Here is a 22,841-nt window from a genome sequence, read left to right as displayed (position 1 = left end):
GCCTCAGCATTTGTTGGTAGTGGGGTATAATTACCGGTACAAGTAAATGTTACATGACATACAGAAGTCAAATTTCTAAAACCAAAATGGATAACAATAATGAAAATTAACACTCTTTGCAAATTTCTTGTAACTCAAAGGCTTGTTTATGATAAGGCTTAGCTGGAATTAAATCATTGTTACTAATTTCAAGGATAGTGTTTTGAATCTAGTCTGACAGCCAAATCAATCCTTTTTCCAGGAGCACAATTAGGCTCGTATTTTTCCCAATAGGAGCAGGATGCTCTGTATCACAAACCAGGCAGTCAGAAATGTTGTTTTTTGATGTCTTTTATGATATGTACAATTCATGATACATCCAGGGTTTGTAACTTGATTAGAAACATGATTTGAACAATGTGCTTCACCTTCACAGTTACTTCAATTTGCATACCAACACATTGCCACGGGAATCAAGGTACAACATCAATATAATATTTTTGAGTCAAGCAAAAACAGGGATATATTTGAACTTTTCTGTTACAACAGTAACTTTCTTGTGGTAAGTGAAAAGGCACCATGTGTGCTACATGGCATCATCAGAATTAAGAAACAGTTTGGAGATGCAAACGGCTAGATTATTACAGCAGAGCTCAGACAGAATTATTAACCTCTTGCACCTCTTTGTGAAGAGCAGATAGATTCTTTAATAATTGAAGCACAGGATCTGAGTGAACTAGTTTACATACCAGTAAGAAAAGTGTTTCATATTTTTACTACATTTAATAATTACAGAATTCTTCGTATATTGGGAAAGACTGAGCTGACTATATATGAAAATAATAATGTACATTTCTTTTTTTTAAGTGGTGAAAAATTGTTTCCAATACTTTCAACATCTGTAATCTAGAAGAAATCTATGACCAATCTGTTTTTGTTTGTTTGTTTGCTTTTAAAAAGCAGAATTGCCTTAAATTTATGAAGGGAAGCATGGAGAAGCATGTGCTGTCTCTCCTACCTTACTAACAAAACTTCAGCTTCATACTTGATCTTGATTATGCACTACAAAACTTCAGTTACATACTTGATTACGTAGTACAAATTTCTGTAGTTCTAAACTAGATGGCAATTCCAAATAGTTGCAAGTTAGGAACACTTTTTCCAAGCCTTCCTGCAGGTAGCTTTGTGAGTCCTATATTACTATATTGGTTCACAGTTCATCTTTATGCCTAAACACAAAGCCAATTATTGCAAGTTCTATTTACAAAGCATTGAACTTTGTAAATATGATGACAGAAGAAAAAAGGATGTAATGGCACCTCTATGTTTTTACTCTATGACCTCAGTCAACTGTATTTGCGAGCCCTGTTCATCCCCCCCCCCCCTCCCCCCCCCTTTTTTTTTTGTAAGTATGGGAAGCTTAACTTGCTGTGCTTTTCATTGAAGCAGTCTTCACTTTCTGGCTCTGCTAGTGAAGTTGGGTGTTAATAATCCACAAATATGCAAGGCTGAAAAATGGACAGAGCTAGAAATCACAGATGCATTATCTGTTCCAGTGAAGAATCAGTGGCAGTACTAGAATGAGCATTCAGAATTTGACACTGGATTCTTGTGTTTTCAGCTGGAAACTTTCTGATTTTTAAGCTTTTTATTTTTTATTTTGTAGCCTTTGAGGAGGGAACATTATCCTGGGAGAATTCTAGTATAAGACTACAAATAATATTCCTTACTGATGCTATTTCTATGTAAAGTGGATAGGTTTTGAGGTTGATGCATTTTTCCTTATACACTGTTACTGCTGAATGTTCAAGAACTCAATTTTTTGTAGTAATTTCTGCAGAAGGAAAATAGAAGAGAACTCTTTTAATAGAGCTGACGTTCCAGATTTACCAGGTTGTTTGGAACTTCAGGAATACTGAACATCCCTTGGACCTTCTAATTACTAATTATTATTTTTTTATTCCTGATAATTCTGAGAAGACAAAAAGTACCTTGTTTGGTAGAAGAGGTATTCCTCCCTCTGTATTCTTCCCTCCACATTATCCTACCTTGCCTAGCAAGAATGCCTCCAACAAATATCACACGTCCTTTTTTGCTTTAGGAAAAAGAAAATAATTGGTGAACTCTTATTTTAATAGTAAACTACTTTATGCTTAGTCATAAAAATGTTACAAATGCACAGGCATACCAAACATTTCTGTCACCTACAAACAGGACAGCTGTTACAAAAAGTGTATGTTCCCAATTAGCCTCTTTCTTTTTATTCCATCTTTAAAATGAGTTATCACTACTTGTGACAACCAGCCATTTTCAGAACTACTGCTCTCAAATATCATATGTGATGACTATTCACACACTAACTCGTCTCTTCAAATAGTTCACGGTTGAAAGTGCATCAGCAGAACTGCCATTTAGAGGACATGACAGTTAGAATAATGGAAACTGGCCTACCAGTTAATCACTGTTGTTACTATCCATGCAGCCTCACATCTGGGAAAAGCTGGGGAGGGAGGAGACATTTTCAAATGCTTCTGAGCTTTGGTTACTCTGTGTAACGTCAGAAGAAGTGTTTTTTTTTTTTTGTCTTGTTGTTTTGGTATGCTTTTTGTTGTTGTTAGTATCTTTGCAACGGGTGCAAAAGGCATAACAAAATGGTTAAAATAGCTGTAACAGATAACAAATATATAACTTCATAGGAATCTTTACTGATGTGCTCCTAGGATGTGAGTAAGTACAGCAGGTGATTAAAAATATGTATTAAAAAACAATCTATTATTTCCTCAACTAGTTTTCTATTTCACTCACATAAATAGGATAAGACTTACTTTTCAAACTGCACTTCTTACTGACAGCCTTCTGGTGATATGCTTTCCAAAACCGACTTTAAAATATTAAGTAACTCAATAAAATGGCAGATCTTTGCTGAAGTTGAGAGGAAGAAATGCAACATAACTTTAGATGTTAAATAAAAAACTACTTCATTGCTTTTGTTAGAAACTAAAGAAACCGTACACTTCAAGGAGAACATCTTGGTGGAGTGCTGATTTTGAAAGATCATACCTCTGCTGAAGTAAAGTTTGTTTTCAGACACGATGCTTTTCAATATTTTACTTCCCATAGAATTGAAATGCTTAGGAATCCTCATGATTTCACTGATGACTGAACTCTGAAGCTTACGTCTGGGCTCAATTTCTGCTGAAAACTACTTAAAATAAGCATGTCTTCAGAACAATAAAAAACAAAACAAAACAAACAAAAAATTAATGCAATTCCTCAGAAAAACAGATGAAAATAACAGATAACCTGTTGAGTTCCATCTTGTGTAGCAGACCCTTAGCAGTATTTGGAGTCCCTCCCATTAAGCAGCGCACACTGTTCAGAGCTCCCTCAGACTCTGCCTGGTTGGGACTAAGTGCAGGTGTAAGAACCTACTTGAAATACTATGCTTCCAAAACAGACTAACCTGTTTTTTGTACACGCTCTAGAGCAAACCAAGCACACAAGCTAAATGATCAGTACCTTGGTAAACTCTGAATAATGCAAGACTTCGGTCATCAAAAGTTCACAGAAAGCACATATGGCAGCTTTGGTTCCTAAATACCATATCTGTCTTAAATATCATAGTTTGGAAATTGCCCTGCAAGAAGTTTGCAGAAACTTGAAAAATTTTCCACAGTTACGGATTTCACTTCCTAAAGTATATAATCGCAAAAATTATAAGTGAGACATGATGAACAAATTCTGCCACAAACACTGCCAAATTAATTACAAGGAAAAAGAAAAAAAAAAAAAGAAACAAAAACCAGAACACATAATGTGTTTAAATTTATTTTATACCTTTAACCTCTTTCTGGTATTCTCCCAAAGAGTGATTATTTTTTAACTGAACTGATGCTTACTTCAGCAGTAATAATACATCTTCTTGCTGCTATATAAACCCCATGTTTTAAAAAGACTTTAAATTTAAATGGAAGTGTGATATGAATTACAAATGTTAACCATTTCTGAACAAAATATGAATGTATTTCTCATCTGTATGTGATAGTTAGGATGGTCACCAGCTAATTTAAGACAAATAAAAAAGTATTTTATTTAAGAAATACTTTTTTTTTTCCTGGGAAGATTATATAGCAAAGAAATAATTCTCTTCATAGAAGAAGAATATCAACTCTCCAGAGAAGCAATGAATGTTGACAGAGAAGACACCATTATCCTTACTTGCAGACTTTAGTGATGCATGCATAATGTCCTGCAGTTGAATTAATCATGGGGTTGGGACAGGGATTTTTCTGTACTTTTGTGGTGCAGTTCTTAAATCTTAGTGCACTTACATTTGCACTAGCATACTAGCAAATTAAGGCACAAACTTTATGTAATACTTAAAAGCATACAAACTAACAAGAATGCTTCCCACTGCTCTTGAAAATATCTTTGGGCTACTTGGAAATGTAGTACTAAGAAAATATGTCCAGTATGCTGGCAAGGAGGTTTACACTGAGGCCATCAAGTTTTTCAAGTACTATATCTTCCTGGGTATATATTTGCTTTGCTAGCTCCAAGAAAAAAATCCCTTCAGAAATCCAAGCATTCACCATTCCTTATATTTGGTTGCTGACAGTTCCACCTCAAATGCAGGTGAGATGCTACAGCATGCTCATTCTTTGTTTTATTTGGACACTAACTCCAATGTAACAGACAAACTCTTCTAGACTACACATATTTTGGTCATGCATAGCCCTTAAAAATTATCACTCAGTACTACCACAAACACACTTTAAAGAGCAAAAATGCTGTGGACCATAGAAAAGTCAACTTAATAGAAATAAAAGTGTAATGTAGCCAGACTTCACTACATCTCAATCCCATGGTAACAGTCAAGTACAGGGGTAATAGACATTCCAGATGCTGGGTTATTTTCAGTCTCTGTTTCTTACTTGCATTAGCAATAATGGACATCTCTTGATCTGGTAAGTTTTAGGTAATTCATAAAGAAATTTTAAGCACCTTAAATCTGGAACTCAGACCAGGGTTCTGTAACTTGTTCCTATTTCTACATAGGGCCCTAGAAAATAATCCAAGCTAGAAAAAGGACACAAAGCCAGAGCAATAAGCTGTACCTTTCCTCTTTCCCCCATCTACTGTCTTACAATGAGGAACCATTTTTTTTAATTTTATTTATTTTTTAACATTTTTTTTTATTTTTTATTTTATTTTTATTCTTTTATTTATTTTTTATTCCTGGTGGCATTTACAAGTTGCCTATCCCCATCTTTTGAAATCTCTTGAAGGTTAGTATTTCTCTTCTTTGTTCAGCCTGCCAGAGGCTTAAAATATACTTCCTTCTTTTGATTTCTTGAATGACTCCTAATGCTATACAGACATAGTGTTTTCCTTTGTACACCATGCATGGAATGTACTTTTGCTTAGCAAAGCCTTAAGCTCTAGCTGCATACTGAGAATTATTACCAATTTAATGAAAAAAATCAGGATCAAAAGCAAATCTAGCAATTCACATTCTTTAACTCCTCTAAGAACAATACTATTATTGGTCACCTAATACATGCTGCTATCATTAGCAAACCTCTTTCTGTTGGCCTACTGTTTTTACATATTCTTTGAAAGACAGGTGATTTGCAGTATTTCTTAACTTAAGAAATTTCTTAACTTAAGTCCTTCATGTACTAAAGACTTGATTTTTTTGTTGTTGTTTCTTAAACATAAGCAATTGTAAAGGAGACATATTACTGAATTCTGATGACTTCTTAGGAAGTAAAGGGGTAGCATAAGCAAATCACATCAGAAGTCAGAAATATGTATTATAGCATAGTAAAAAATGGACAGGTAATAATTTTCTACAAAAGAAAATTCTGGATTTCACTGTTTAGTAAGCAGACTTATATCCAGAACCTAACTGACCTTTATTGTTGAAACAAACTGTCATTTAAAAAATATCAATTGCAGAAAGAATTTGAAAAATATAAAAGTTTCTCGTTGAAATACTTGTCACAACTGTCTTCAATTTTAAGGCCAACATGCATGACACAGTCACCATGTTAGAGTGCCGCTGGTGTTGACATCTGTGACAGGGATAGCAGAGTGAGAACACAGCGTTAAGTAGAAAAACTGTGAAAAATGTCACTAGCAGTTACTTGCTGTAAAACACATAAAAGCCACAGTCCCTTAAATCTATAGTATGTGCTTTCCTATTTACATGTAACCTAAATGACAATATTACTGTGACTGGATATATAGCATTTGGCAGTATACGTCTTTAATGCAGGTGTAGACATCGTTCAAGATGGCACACATGTATATAAAAAAAACAGTTAATTTCAAAGTAATCCTAGAAGAATATTGCAAATAATGTTGTATAAACGCATAGTGTTTGAGGGGAAAAAATACTTTGCTGGAAAATAAAGTCCCACACATTGAGTTTGGCACCAGTACATCACTATGTCACTTTCTTTTTGATTGAAGATAGTTCTTTCTGAATCTCACTGAATTTTGGACGGTTTTCTGGTTTGTAGTCCCAGCACCTCTGCATTATTTTATATATTTCTTCTGGACATTTTTGCGGAGTTGACATTCGGTAACCTGGTACACAAGAAAAGAAAGTGTTTAGTATTAAAAACTGATATATGTTGATGAATCTAAAAAGAAACGAGCAAAGTTCAAGACCATTGCATTAAAACAGATATTGAGGGTAAATTTTACAGGACTTGTAATATGAACAAAGTCTTCAATACATAACCCATTTGGATGGCTAAGTATCAAACTGATGTAAACTCGGGTACCAATGACATTTAATCTGTGTAGGATGAATTGCCAGTATGCCTCTCATTGCTGAGGGCAGCAACCTGCATATATTTTTTTTCCTGTATCTTAAGAAGCAGTTACCCCTCATAAGTTTTAATCCTGTCATGTCACCCAATGCTCCAACCCACTGGAAAAACCATTGGTAACTATTCAGATGGGAGGAGGTGACGGCGCAGCTAATCCTGGAAACCATCTCCAGGCACAAGAAGGATAAGGAAGTCATTAGGAGCAGTCACCCAGTTTGACGGTTTTTCTGATGAAATCACCATATGGGTAGATAAAGGGAGAACAGTGGGTATTGCGCACCTAAACTTCGGTAGGGCTTTTGGCACAGCATCCCATTCGAACCTCGTGGAGAAGCAGCTGAAATATGGGCTGGGTGGGCCAACAGCGAGGTGGACTGAAAATGTGCTGAACAGCCAGGCCCGGAGGGAGGTGATCAGCGGTGCAGTCTCGCTGGAGGTCAGTAACAAGCAGAATACCCTGGGGGTCAATACTGAGTCCAGTTTAACATCTTTGTCAATGATGTCCATGATGCAGCAGAGTGTTTGCAGATGACCCGAAACTGGGAGGAGTGCCCAATCCACCAGAGGGCTGTGCTGCCACCAGAGGGACCCCAGCAGGCTGGAGACATGGGCTGACAGGGACCTCATGCGAGTCAGCAAGGGGAAGGGCAAAGTCCCACACCTGGGGAGGAACAGCCCCAGTAGCGGGTTGGGAGTGGTTAACTGGAAAGCAGCTCTGCAGAAAGGGCCCTGGGGGTCCTGGTGGGCACCGAGCTGAACAGGAGCCAGACCGCGCTTTTGTGGCAGAGAAGGCCAGCGGTGTCCTGGGTGCTGTTAGGCAAAGGGTTGGCGGCAGGGGGAGGGAGGTGCCCCCTCCCCTCTCCTCAGCACTGGTGAGGGAGGCCACACCTGGAGAGCTGTGTCCAGTTCTGGGATCCCCACTGCCAGAGGGACATGGACATACAGGAAGGAATCCAGCGAGGGACTGCAGAGGTGACTGAGAGGACTGGATCATCTCTGCTATGAGGAGAAGCTGAGAGAGTTGGGACTGTTCAGCCTGGAGAAGAAAAGGCTTGGCAGGGATCTTATCAATGTGTAGAAACAGCTGAAGGGAGGGTACAAATAAATGGAGCGCTGCTTTGCTGTGCAGGTGACCGAGCACTGGCACACGTTACCCAGAGAGGCTGTGGGGTTTCCCTCCTCAGAGATCTTCCAAAGCCCCCTGGACGTGTCCTGGACAACCTGCGCTGGGTGGTCCTGCTTGAGTGGGTGGATTGGACCAGGTGACCTCCAGAGGTCCCTTCCAACCTCAATCATGCCATGATTCTGTGATTCTACGAACTGTTTACCAAATGTAGCTCTCAGAGTTAATTACAGGCAGTGGACAGCACAGTGAGCTGGTACAAAGGACCCTACAGCTAATGCAGCTCTGTGACTCCGGGCTTACTGCACAATTCTCTGTATCTCTCTTTCTAAATCAGAATATAAATGACAATAGACTCAGACAAGAGGTAAATCTAAGAACTATTTTTCATTTTTTTATATCGTATGCTTCTGCTCGAGGTGCTGGATTAATGCACGTAACTTCAAAGGAGAACAGCTGGGCTTTAGGATACTTGTAGATAATATGAAACTCGCTAAAAATTCTTTCCTTCACAAAGTTGCCTCTAGAAACTAATTGTTCAAAACAATGACAGCAACAACTACTTTTTTTTTCTTAAAATGAAGTGATTCTGTATGGTCATGTAGGATTGAAATTATCCCGGTTCATCACAAGCATTAAGGTGACTAAATTTAGTGATGATTCTTACTGATGGAGTAATTGAGACAGACAAGATCAGGAAGAAAATCTAGAGCATTTTTTTTCTCTGACTATTCAAACAGAAAAGCTATAATTTTGTGAAAACCAAGAAAATAGGCTGATACAGTAAATGATAAAAAAAAAAAAATCTCTGATAGGCTAACAGAAATGCTTTTCCTACGGTATAAAAAACTGAATAGGCATAATATACTTCTTAATTTCTGAACTGTACCAATTTTGAGAGATTATTCTTCTCAGTGAATTCAAATAGAATCTCAGTAGCTAGGTAATAAAACTTGCTTTTACAAATATGCCTCTGCTCTGGAAAAGACTAGATTTTTTGCTTTGGCCTTTTAAGGACAAGCTTTGGTGGTCACCTACAGTGACTTCTTTTAAAATCATTTAGCAGTTTTACTTGCTTAGAACCTGTTTTACGCAGTAGAGGTTTTACACATGTAGAGAAAGCACAGTTCTGAAATGTCAATAAAAATGATGAAAATAAATCAAAGTCCTGAAATCCTGCTCACAGTTATTTGCTACTTTAAATAAAAGCCTTTTGATTATTTTCTAGGAGAGAAATATGGCTCTCACTGCTCAAGCAGCTTACCATTTTCCACTGTAATTGCTAAAATTTTGTCTGAAATGCTTTAATAGAGAAGATGGAATGATACAGACTTTTTCTTCCAGCAGTTTAGAATATTTATACCTGCATTAGCATAATCTTAAATAATTCATTCTGGTCAAGCCTCTGCTTTGCACAGCAGTAAATCCACCCTCTCCATCTCACCTTTTAGTTATATATGTTCTATATACAGATAACATAATGTAAGTCTTTCTCCTTTAAGTCACTGGTCAATATACTCCTTTTTCAAGAAATCTATAAATCAGACTGCTCTTCACAGAATGCCAGATTTAGCAATTAAATAATCTCATAATATTGTTGATAAAATTGCTGAGTAACTGACGTGCTATTTCTTTGCTATTTTTATACGGTATGTACTACATCCTTATGGATCTATACAGCATTTTATTCATTCCCTACCTTTCTCGACTTGTTCTCGTGCTTGTTGATTGGTCATTCCAGGGTATGGGCATACTCCTAAACTGAAGGTCTCCCACAGGAGGATTCCAAAGCTCCATACATCACTCTCAGATGTATATCTCCCTGAGAAAAGGAGAAAACACAAGCTTATCCTTTAGAGAAATTCATGCTTCAGATGATTACAGCCACATATTTTTTCTCAAGTGTTATATTGGCAAGCTTTAAGCAGAACAAAGTTGCAGCTACTAATAAACATTCTGCAGATATCATAGTCTCCAGCATTTACAATGGTAAACAAGTTATCTTAAGGTCAATACCTAGGAATAATATAAGCTGACTTGAAGTTTTAAGAATTTGACTGACTTGTTACACAAAGCATATGGCTGAGAAGACCTTACCATGTCAGTTATTTCCTTACAAATTAAGAATTTTGTACCTCTTACTGTCCAAAACTAATTTTGTTCTTCTTTTAGCACAAAAGGACAAAAAAGATCAAACCCCTCCACTCCCCAATTATAATATCATTCAACTCTAAAGATACTTCTTAAAAATTACCTTTCCCACTTCCCTAATATAGCACGGCATATTCCAACCACAGCTGATATCCACAAAATTGCCAAGAGGACATTGGATTCTTAATTGAGAAAATACTTTCTGAAAACTAATGTATAGTTTCTTCAACTGTTGTTTTATTTGGACCCTGAAGAACTGATGCACCCAATCAGTTAAAGCAAAAGAAAAAAAAATGAGGCCTGCTGGTTCCATTGTTTTCAACTATGCTTCAAAGACAGAAAAATTTAGATAACTGAATTCCGAACCTCTTTGTGTAAAGAAAGCTTTATGTTATGGAAGGTGAGATCTTGGAGAAAATACTACTGTTGTCCCTGTTGGATTCACATTAAGAAAGGTGCTGCATCAGAAAGTGAAGGCTGCAAGCCCTTTGCAGCAGGACCTATGAAAATGTTACCTTAAAAATTCATTTACCATATTTCTTTCATCAGTTTTGATGCCTGTATTTCTGTTGTATACTATTATATTGTATATGCCTTTGTTCTTAAAATTATATGCATGCTTGCAAATGTATTGTTTGTTCATGTCCAACCATTAAACAAACCAAACTACGGCACTTCTCACTAGAAAAAAGGAAAACACATGTAAGTTGTAGTGACAGTTCATGGTACGACAACTGTTCTGACATCAGAAAGTTCAGTTTACCGTAAACTAAGTATCACTTCCAGCTGTGCTACATTTGCTAGTGTGCCTAGTAGATGGTAATTATGGACATTCACTATGCTCTTTTCTGCAAGATTAGTTTTCTTGTCTATATACCAACTCTCTTCAGAATTTGGCATCCAGTAATTTAACACTTTTCATTGAAATCATTTAGTAAATACAAGATAGGTGATTAGCTTTTTTAAAAATAAATAAATAAATAAAAGAAAATACATGTTTTTCACAGTTAATTAGCCTTCCAGCTATGCTATTATGGGGGGGGGAAGAGAAAAATTAAAAAAAGCTTATTCATTCATAGAAAAAAAAAAAGCAGTGATTTATTAACATAACAACATGAAGTTGTACTCAAAAAACATACATACTAAATGTATATTTTAATTCTGAAAGAACCAGAAGCAAAAATATCCTACACTTGACACATATATCTTAACTTTATTAAGAGCTTTTAAAGCAGTTTTTCCACTTGCTGAAAGTGATGGGAATCATGTAACTCCAAGCAAAAATAATGTTAAGGAATGGCACTGAACAGTACCCACTGAAGCTAAGGTTCAGTCTTCCACAAACTCCAGAAGCATCAGGACTTCATTATGATTTCAGGCACAGCTCTCTAACCACTCCACTTGTCCTAATCCAGTTTCCAGAATTCGCAAATTCTGTTTTTTTTTTTTTCTTTTTTTCTTTTTTTTTTTTTTGAACTACTATTAATTTGTTGTATAGTGTGAATTCAAAGGTGATTAAAAACCTAAATTTTTCTGATTTTCTTAGGCACTGTATCATTCATGTGATGGGCAAATTACCCTACCCCTCATCTTCCAACCTTTAAATTTTGCCACAGAGAGTGTCTGCCAACTAGTTTTGAAACATTGCAGATTTAGTTCTGTTTCAGTCTGGTATCCTTAAATACCTTCAGTGTTACCTACACAAATTAATGCAGTACTTAGGACCACATTATTAGGATTGTAAAATACGAAACAAATACTTCTACTTGCATCTTTCAAGTGAGCAGAAAAAAAGATCTTTCAAAAACACCCAGAAACCTACTACCACATTTTGAAAGTTAAATATTAGACTGCTGAACACATTCAGAAATGTTCAAGATAGCTTTTTTCAAAATGCTACAGAAAATCACTTAAAACTGGTTGGATACGGATGCATTTTAGGGAACACCAACTTGATTTTAATCCACTGCAGTTTTGTGCCCAGTAATGTGCATAAAAATACCCTCAAAATTAACATGTTGTCACATAAGACTGTTTCCCGCTTTATGTAGTTCACTGGACTGCATATGCCTATAAACAATATGTTTCTATCATATACATCAAATAAACTGTATGCACGTCTGAAATAATGAACATTATTTCAACTTTCAAAAAACCTGTTGTAGTAGAAAAAACATCCAGAAGAGAAAGTGTATTACACAGTAAACACTAGCAACTTTAGCACCTCTGAGAATAATTGATAATATAAGCTCACTTAGTGTAACTACATTTATTTTTAGCCTTACAAAAGGAAGATCTGCTTACTGTGCAATGGCATTAACTCCTGCAAAACTGTTAATGAAGTGAAGCATTTTGCTCTCAATTGTGAGCCATAAAGTTATGTTTTCCAATTCATGAGTTTAAACGAAAGCTTTAAGAGATCATAGGAATATTTACAGATGTTTCAAATAAAGCATTTAAAACATTTTTTCTTCTAAGAAATCACGTAAAGATCTGGTTGGGAGAAATGCATTCAGAGTATGACATCATTCATTTAATATGCTGATTCTTCACAGCACACTTAGAAAATCTAATTTTTTCTACTTTCACCTGCAAGCTAAAAAGCTAAATACACCAGTTTCTATTTTTATTTTGGAATAACTACCCACATAGTAAGGACCACTTCCCTTAAGCAGAAATAATGGAATTTTCCTCCATGATAACAGTATAGCAATTTATAAGAGTGGAGGTAAAGAAAAGCTGCAGTTGAAAAAAAATATAAAACAGTGACTTTATTTTTCTCCAATGCAATGACTTATCTAACATGGAATAGTAACATTTTCTACCATTTTCAAAGAAATGCTAGAGCAATCACTGCCATAAATATGCAGAACCTGCCACTCATTTTGCTAATGATTTAGATGACAAACTAGGCCATCCACTACAATCTGTTGGCAACATAACCAGAGCATTATTTTATTGCTACATAATAACAATTCTGATGTTGCTACCTTATTCTTTTGGAGGGCGGAACAGTATTTTATACACAAATGAGGTTAAAATATTTAGCTTCATTACACATTAACATAATTCAAACATTTTTATTTGAACAGAGCATTTGTACTGGGTTTATGTGGCAAGGCTTTTGTAGCAGGGGACTGCAAAGGTGGTCTCTGTGAGCAAAGCCCAGCAGCTGCCCCATGTCAGAGAGGAGCCAGCTCCAGCTGCTCCAACAGGGACCTGCTGCTGGCCAGAGCCGAGCCAGGGAGCAATGCTGGGTGGGTCTCTGAGACAGCAGATTGAAGAAAGAGGAAGAAAATACTGCACCACAGCAGCTGGGAGAGTGAGCAGTGAGAAACGTCCTTACAGCCAGGTCCCAAGGTGAGTGCAGCAGGAGGGCAGGAGGTGCTCCAGGCAGGCAGCAGCAGTTCCCCTGCGGCCTTTGCAGGGAGAGGCCCCTGGTGGAGCAGGCTGTCCCCCTGCAGCCCAAGGGTCCCACATGGAGCAGATCTCCATGCTGCAGCCCGTGGAGGAGCCCCCGGTGGAGCAGGTGGATGTGGCCTGGAGGAGGCTGCGGCCCATGGAGAGCCCCTGCAGGAGCAGGCCCCGGGCCGGAGCTGCAGCCCGTGGAGAGGAGCCCACGCAGGAGCAGGGGGTCTGGGGGGAGCTGCCGCCCACCCGTGGGGGACCCGTGCTGGAGCAGTTTGCTCCCGGGGGATGGATGGACCCCGTGGTACGGAGCCATGTGGGTGCAGTTCTTGAAGAGCTGCTGCCTGTGGGCAGCCCCCGCAGGCTCAGTTTGGGAAGGACGGCATCCCGTGGGACGGACCCCGCGTGGAGCAGGGGCAGAGAGGGACTGTGAAGGAGTGGCAGAGACGAAGTGCTATAGACTGACCACAGCCCCCATTCCCCTGTTCCCCTGTGCTGCTCAGGGGGAGGAGGTAGAGGAGGGTGGATGGGGGGGAGGGGATTTTAGTTTGCTTTTAGTTTCTCACTGCTCTAGTCTGCTAGTGATAGGCAATAGATTATATTAGTCTCCCTTCCTTAAGTCTGTTTGGCCTGTGATGTTAACTGGGGAGCCATCTCCCTGTCCTTGTCTTGAGTATTGAGCCCTTCTAATCCTATTTTCTCATGCTATAGGTGTTTTTTGCAAGAAGATACAGATACGTCCTTACCGTAGTTGAGGGCTTCTGGGGCAGTCCACTTGATGGGAATCTGCTTTAAGCCTGATGATGAATATACTCCATCATCTTCTTGACGAGACATTCCAAAATCGCTTATTTTCAATATGTTGTTTTCACCTACCAAGCAGTTCCTTGCAGCCAGGTCTCTAGGTTAGAACAAGACAGAAAGCACCACATTTTTACAAATTTGAAAATACTTAAGAGCACTGAAACTGTGAACAACAATATGAATTGGATTATTAGATCATTTCTACCACAATTGAACTGGCCAGTAAAAACATGTATGTCACCATCATCATTTCAGTGATGAAATGAGCACAGGTGAGGCTGTTGTGCCTGATCAATGCCTTGATCGTGGTTCCCCAGAGCTGGCAGGGGGCTGCAGGGCTGCTGCGTGCGGTGAGGCTGGGGCTGCCCCGTGCGGACACAGCCGGTTCCAGACAGCTCCAGCAGCCTTACCGCAGGGCACAGCTGAGCCCCGCAGACAAGATGGTGGTGCCTTGGAGAAACGAGCTTAAGAAAGGGGGGAAATGGTGCATGTGGGAGAGAGGAGTGAGGAGCAAGTGTGAAAAAAACATCCCTGCAGCCCCCAAGGTCAGTGCAGAAGGAGGGCAGGAGGTGCTCCAGATGCCACAGCAGAAGTTCCCCTGTGGCCCGCGGAGAGACCATGGCGGAGCAGCTGGGCATCTCCTGAAGGACTGCAGCCTGTGGAAGGCCCTATGCAGGAGCAGGGGAAAAGCGTGAGGAGGAAGCAGCAGCAGAGCAAAGCTGGGATGGACTGAGCACAGCCCCCATGCCCCATCCCCCTGTGGTGCCTGTTGGGTAAGGGAGAGGTAGAGGAGTCAGGAAGGAAGGGGTGAAGTTGAGCCCTGGGAGAAGGGGAGGTCAGGGGGGAAAGCACGTTAGTTTTTGTCTTTGTCTGTCACCATCCAAACCTAATTTATTTGCCGATAAATTGAATTAATGTTCCCCAAGTCACGCATGTTTTGCCTGTGATGGTATTTGGTAGGTGATCTCCCTGTCCTTTAATCGATCCACAGGCTTTGTCATCTTACTTCACCCCCCTGTCCTGCTGAGAAGTGGGGTGAGAGGGCAGCTGGGTGAGCATCCAGCAGCCAGCCAAGGTCAGCCCACCACTACTGCCCATGAAGCTCACGGAAATAAACCTGTGTATTAACAAATCAGATTCTATGCCAAATGAAACAGAATTTGAAGCATCTGCCTAAAATTTGTTCCCATAATTATGAAAGACATTGAGAAACAGAGAACTGCCTCCATCTTACCTGTATTATCATTAACATTTCAATTAAAAAAATAAACAAACAAACAAAAAAACTACTCAGTATCACAGGAAAAGGAATTTTGGCTCAGTGATAGATAAGAAGTTTTGAAAATCATCAACCTTCCTTTCCCTCCCTCACCTCAAATATGCTTTTTTGGCTTAGGAGACATCCTGTAGTAATACCTGATAAAAGACATACTGTGGCTTCTCTGCAGCATATATTTGGAATAAAAATACTTGAAAACAATATATTAGTAACATTGTATATGTTTATTGCATTACATTATTTCACAATGTATTAAAATAGTACATACTATGTACTGTTATTCCAGTCTTACTGTAATAAAATAATATGGAATTTTTAGGAGAAAAAAAAAGTGTTAAAACAATAAAATTAAATCTGTAACACTACCTACAATTCATGGGCAAAGTATTTTAAAACTAAATTTACAGTGTTTGTTTTCAGCTTAAACAGCTAATATTCCACGATAACTACATTAGCTTTCATGCTTTGGATTGGAGCTGTAGTACAGTTTTGAAGTGAACCCCCTGAGCATTTAATGCACATTGGTTTTGAAGAGAGATTTTGGCGCATGGAAACTACATTATTTTTGGAAGATGTCCAATGAACAAGGTGTGCATCAAATTTATCTCCACACCTAAAGCAGAAAGAAGGGTCTGAAAAGCTATCTGAAGCTGACAAACAGCTTCAAACACTATGAATGGCGGTGACATCCAGGACAGAGGCCCAAAGTGAATTTAGTCTGAAGTAGAAGTCTTGATCCATATATATATAAAGTTTTTATGTCTACAACTACTTTGATCATTTGATCCATATTGATATTGCACTGCATTATGTGTTATGTAGACAGAGCCTTTGTTTCAAGGTAGTTATTAAAACAGATCCAAACATTTAAACTGCAGCTGACTCACAGAACATTTCTGCCAATAAGAACATTTATGCCTCTTGAGCGTGATGCTGCATGCAATTAATCTTGCAGCTAGAGAAGATGTACCACTTAAAAACATCTAAAATCAACATTTCCAGCTGAAGATATGCATAAATGTGTAATATGCACCATGGTATATAGTTTGATGTTAGCACATGATACTGTTCAGTGAAAGTAAGAGGTCTGTAAAACAAAATCAAATTATTATTGCTTATATTCATGTAAAATGTATCACCATGAAACTTCAAGAATTTATAGCTGAAGTTCCAATCATACTTTAATTATGAGGGTTTTTTTGGTCATTTTACTCCATTTAGTCTAAATTTTGTGACAGATGCACATAAGCAGTGGAAAAAGTAATAAGTAAAGAACAGTAAAAATAAGTAAAAGTTCTATCTGAAAGAAATTTCATGGAGTTGATTAAAATCAAGAACACCTCCCTACCTGAGTCAGACCTAGTATTTAAACAAGTTATTTAGAAAAACCTAAGTAGAGCTCTTTCTAGGTTTATTCCTTATATAAAAGTCTGATTATTAGGGAAAATACATAGTAAATAATACACAATCTTTGCTTGTATGCAAAGATTACACTCAGTTCACATAGTTTTTGTGTTTTGTATGTGCCAGTTTTCTATTTCTTTTAGAGTCAGCATTTTAGAGGAAGCATTTTTCATCATTACTAGGAATTTACAAGTACACTTCCAAGAAAATCAAACTGGAATCTGAGAAAGTTGGTAGAGCTTGTGACACTGCATTTTGGGTATACATATACATAAATTAACACTAGAGCTTCTGAAAAAAACACAGGCATAACAGTTTTGCTTCAGGAAAGTGATTTTCAAACTGTCTGTTACCAGCCAACAGGTCACAGAATGATACTACTCAAGCTGCCACCCTGTACACGAGCACCAAGAGAGGAATCATGGGCCAGTGGTTAGCTAATGGCCCACAACTTGCGCGGGTGGACACCACTCTCAAGTCCGCCATCAATCTTTCTGGGCAAATTGCTGGTTCTTTATTTTTGTCTCAGTTACCCAACTATCAAATAGCAAAGTATTCTCATTGCTATTGTCCACAGAACATCAATACAATTTTATGAAATAGTGAGTGTTTAGTTACTAACAGTAAGATAGAAAAGGATGCATTGTAAGATAGATAAAACGTAACTTACTAGTAAGACTACAAAGAGCAAAGTAAATATAGTAGTAATGGTTATGAGTCTCCAAGTATTAATACCTTTTTTTTTCTCTCAGCTAAATCTCCCAGACTTCTGAAGCTGTAACAGTATGCACTACTTTTGAGACATCATTTGCATCAATAAAGCCTTTTGAGCCCTTAATATGTTTACTTCTGACTTAAGTAGATTTGCTCTATTGCTTTCTCATGTGTCAGGTATGCTCTTTCTCCCACTAATTTAGAAAACACTTTAGATGTGAATTTTTTCTTTCCCTTTCTCACCTTAGTCTTTTAAGGGACTTTGTAATCACAGAATGGTTGAGGACCATGTCTAGGGGGCTTTGGAGTATCTCCATGGAGGGAGGCTCTGCAACATCTCTGGTCAACCTCTGCCAGTGCCCTGTCACCTAAATAGCAAAGAAGCACTTCCTGATCATAGAATCACTGAAATTTAATTGAAAAGATGAACTCTACTATCCACTTACACTTGGGATAAGCATCTAGGGAAGATAACTGGTCTTTTTATGGTGCCTATATATGACTGTCTTAGTTTGAAACATCGTGGGTTGTGAAAATACTTTAACATTTGTATTTTTATGTACTCTTAACATTTGATTCTGCAGACAAAGGTTCCGTCAAAGCATCATTGGACCACACAGCTGTAGCAATCCTCTTGCTGTTCAGATATGAGCATGAGAACATGTCCCATGTTTCAATTTATGCCCACTGCCTCTTGTCCTGGCACCAGACACAACTGAAAAGAGCCTAGGTCCATCCTCTTGCACCCTCCCTTCAGGTATTTTTACACATTGATAAAACGTGTACTCCAGGAGCGTGTTGAGGATAACGTCCTCGTCCAGGTATTAGACAAACCAACAAGAGGAGAAGCGTTACTAGACCTGGTGCTCACCAGTGTGGATGAATTCATTAAAGAGGTTAAGAACAGAGAGGCAGTCTGGGCTGCAGCAACCATGCCCTGGTTGAGTTTGTGATCTCAACGAATATGGGCCTGGCAAGGAGCAAAGTCAGGACCCTGAACTTCCAAAGAGTGAAATTCCTGCTATTTAAAGACCTAGTGGACGAGATCCCCTGGCACACTGTCCTTAGGGACAAAGGAGCTGAACAGAGCTGGCAACTCTTTAAGGACACTTTTCTTAGAGTGCAAGAGCTCTCCATCCCCATGTGTAAGAAATCAAGCAGGGAAGGTAGGGAACCAGGATGGCTGAGCAAGGCCTGCTGGTCAAACTGAGGTGTAACAAGGAAATGCACAGGCAGTGGAAGCAGGGACACGTGGCCTGGGAAGAGTACAGGGATGCTGCCCAGATGTACAGGGATGGGATCAGGAAAGCCAAGGCACAGGTGGAAATGAGCTTGGCAAGGGATGCAAAGAATAAAAAGAAGGGATTCTACAGGTACATTGCTCAGAAAAGAAAGGCTAAGGAGAGTGTTCCCGTTCTGATAAACAAGAAGGGAGAACTGGTAACAACAGATAGGGAGAAGGCTGAGTACTCAACTACTTCTTTGTCTCAGTCTTCACCGGCAGTGAACCTTCTCACATCTCTCAAGTCCCTGAACCTCTAGGCAGGGGCAGGGGGAGCAAAATCCCTTTCACTGTAAGTGAAGAGCCAGCTCAAGACCACTAGATGAAACTGAACAGGTACACATCTATGGGGCTCAATGCCGGGCATCCCAGAGTCCGGAGGGAACTGGCTGATGGAGTTGCCAAGCCTCTCTCCATCCTATTTGACAAGTCCAGGCAGTCAGGTGAAGTCCCTGGTGAATGGAAAAAGGGAAACATCATTCCCATTTTTAAAAAGAGTAGAAAGGAAGACACAGAGAACTACATGCTGGTGAGCCTCACTTCTGTGCCTGGGAAGATGATGGAACGAATCCACCTGGAAGCAATATTAAGGCACTTGCAAGACAAGGAGGTGATCCAAGACAGCCAGCACAGCTTCACCAAGGGGAAATCATGCCTGACCAGTCTGGTGATCTTCTGTGATAGAGTGACTGCATCAGTCAACAAGAGAAGACCGACCGATGTCATCTACCTGGGCTTCTGCAAGGCCTTTGACATGGCCCCACATGACATCCTGATCTTCAAAGTAGGTCAGACTGGATGGGGCCCTGGGCATCCTGATCTAGTGGGTGGCATCCCTGCCCTTGGCAGGGGGTTGGAACTGGATGATCTTCAAGATCCCTTCTAATCCAAGCCATTGTATGATCCCCTCCTGAGACTACCTCCTGAACTTCTTCTCTAGGATGAACGGTCATGACTCACTCTGTCTTTCTTCATAGGAGATGATCCAGTCCTCTCAGTCACCTCTGCAGTCCCTCGCTGGATTCCTTCCTGTATGTCCATGTCCCTCTGGCAGTGGGGATCCCAGAACTGGACACAGCTCTCCAGGTGTGGCCTCCCTCACCAGTGCTGAGGAGAGGGGAGGGGGCACCTCCCTCTCCCTGCCGCCAACCCTTTGCCTAACACCACCCAGGACACCGCTGGCCTTCTCTGCCACAAAAGCGCGGTCTGGCTCCTGTTCAGCTCGGTGCCCACCAGGACCCCCAGGGCCCTTTCTGCAGAGCTGCTTTCCAGTTAACCACTCCCAACCCGCTACTGGGGCTGTTCCTCCCCAGGTGTGGGACTTTGCCCCTCCCCTTGCTGACTCGCATGAGGTCCCTGTCAGCCCATGTCTCCAGCCTGCTGGGGTCCCTCTGGTGGCAGCACAGCCCTCTGGTGGATTGGGCACTCCTCCCAGTTTCGGGTCATCTGCAAACACTCTGCTGCATCATGGACATCATTGACAAAGATGTTAAACTGGACTCAGTATTGACCCCCAGGGTATTCTGCTTGTTACTGACCTCCAGCGAGACTGCACCGCTGATCACCTCCCTCCGGGCCTGGCTGTTCAGCACATTTTCAGTCCACCTCGCTGTTGGCCCACCCAGCCCAGATTTCAGCTGCTTCTCCACGAGGTTTGAATGGGATGCTGTGCCAAAAGCCCTACCGAAGTTTAGGTGCGCAATACCCACTGTTCTCCCTTTATCTACCAAGATGTCATTTCATCACAGAGGTGATCAAGTCATAATTATCAAGAGTAATCCTTCTCTCAGACACTTACCTTTCTTATCCTTGTGAGGAGTTATTCTTGGAGTACATAAAAACTAGCAATGTCTAGCAGATACAGTGATATTTAAATCATGCTAAATCCCACCAAAAGTTCTTTTGCTTTGCACTTTTAATAACTTGCCATTCAGTGGGGTGAAGCAGCATGAGTACAGTGTCATTCTCAGTGCTTCACCTTCAGCCACTTCAGTTTCTGCAATTTCATCTACTGTAAATGTATTTTTCAGTATCTTTTTTCCCTGTTCTCTTACTTGTAATGTCTTCACACTGTCTATTCGTTTAACATTCGCTATTTCATTCCTAAGGCTTATAAATGCCTTCAAAATTAGGGTATCTTGTTAGCATTTTTGCTGTCATTTTACATCTGCTTCGTATCCTCAGTGATTTGTTGTATTTGCATTTTTAAAAGCATTTTAAAAAACATTATTACATTAGCTACCTCATGCTTTCCTTTTTTATTCTGAGGGGTTGCTATGATTTTTTGACATATTGCATACAGCTTCTTCATTGCTTCTCCTCGTGTCTTACGGTCTCTTTTAAGACGATATTCATATTTTTCAGCCCAGAAACAAGACAAAATAACCAAAATTGCACTATGGCCACTATGATTTATTACAGAATTTATAGCTATAATCCAAAATAAGTCAGGATATCAGAAAGTATTACTTCCATTGCTTTAAATTAGTAAGTTACAGCTTTAATTTTCTTCCAGTTACCAGGATTCTAATTCATGTAAATTTGCTACGGATAAAAGGAAACAGCTCTAGCATAATACTGTTATGGTGCTCATAGAATACCCTTTGCATCTTAACCTACCATATGAAGTACACAGAATAGGGTTTCATTCAAGAGTCAGTATATACGATAGATGACATTTCAAGCATTTGCTTGAAAACTGTATACATAGAGAGCTGATAACAGAAAACAACTGTGAAGAGTCACTATTACACACTATTACAGATAACTTCAATGTTAAATACCTGTAGTAATTCATCTAACTTTCTAGACAGTCATTAAAAAACACATACATAAAGAAAGTGAGTATGTTCTATTTGTTTTCTTTCTTCTCTATCATGGTACCTAAAGCAAACATCCTGAAACAGTGCAGATATAATTGCATTACGTGCCTCTCTCTACATGGGGCATTGTTTTTCTTCTCATGCAGCATTTTCTACTTGTTTCAGTAATTCCATAAATTCAATATATATCTTCTTTAACACAGAAAATCAGCAAATATTCCTTATTTCACATTGTGAAAGCTGTACAAATTGGGAACAAATTACACTGAGCCTCTATAGAACAAGTTCGTTTCTACAAGAGAAGCTATGACTCTCACTATTTAATACCATGACTACGCAAGTTCGTATTGCTATTAGAAACAAATGCCTTCCCTCCAACTACTAAAGAATAAAAATTAATATGTAAATCTGAGATCTGAGTTTTAAGCAGTTCCTCTAAATGCAAACAGGGCACTGACTACAAATCACTAACATGGGTTTAATATGCTGAATCTGCGAGAGAGAGATCATATAAGCATTTTGCTAAAAATTCAATAGCAAGTTAAAGAGGAAGTAGAGTCAATTCCTGTGCTGGGAGTTGTTACCATCTGGATTCATGTCTGTCAGTGAAGAAATAAACCACATAAGCTTTTCTCTAAGGACTCTGCTCCCCTTCGCCCGCCCCCCAGAAGAAATACACCGAAAGTAATACCTAGTATCTGAATGGAATTCCATCAATTAAAGCAAAACAAAAGTGTAAACTCATTACTAAAGCAGCAGGACAGACTGCCTCACCGAACTAATTAGCCATTTTATAGCCCCTTCCTGGATCATGCAGTTAAAACACTCCTAGGTGACAAAAGCAAGTAATTAATTAGTGAACAGGATCAGTTTATCCCCTCTGCACATTTAATTCAACCAAAATAGTCTACTACCTGATCAAAAAAGAAGGAGTGGCAGGTCTAAAAGTGAAACTGCAATTTCTTTGTGGACCATAGACACTACCTCTCCTTCAACCACATTAGGTAATGTTCAGTGGTGGCTAGCCAACTAA

The 22,841-nt window shown here is 39.4% G+C and overlaps 1 protein-coding gene across 5 annotated transcripts in view; it reads right to left on the bottom strand.

Moving 5' to 3' along the window:
• Nucleotides 1-312: 312 nt before the first annotated feature.
• Nucleotides 313-22,841, bottom strand: part of FER (FER tyrosine kinase) — a 201,261-nt gene continuing 178,732 nt past the window's right edge. For all 5 annotated transcript variants that reach the window (XM_035562586.2, XM_050716502.1, XM_050716503.1 and 2 more), the window contains 3 exons: nt 14,250-14,404; nt 9,644-9,766; nt 313-6,573 (listed from right to left, as the gene is read on the bottom strand). In XM_035562586.2, the coding sequence (XP_035418479.1) occupies nt 6,431-6,573; nt 9,644-9,766; nt 14,250-14,404 (421 nt within the window). In that variant the 3' untranslated portion in view covers nt 313-6,430. The remainder of the gene's footprint in view (nt 6,574-9,643; nt 9,767-14,249; nt 14,405-22,841) is intronic.

The sequence above is a fragment of the Cygnus atratus genome, chromosome Z (assembly GCF_013377495.2).
Source record: "Cygnus atratus isolate AKBS03 ecotype Queensland, Australia chromosome Z, CAtr_DNAZoo_HiC_assembly, whole genome shotgun sequence".
Lineage (NCBI taxonomy): Eukaryota > Metazoa > Chordata > Aves > Anseriformes > Anatidae > Cygnus > Cygnus atratus.
Note: the sequence above shows the minus strand (reverse complement) of the source record. Positions and strands in the feature narration are given on the sequence as shown.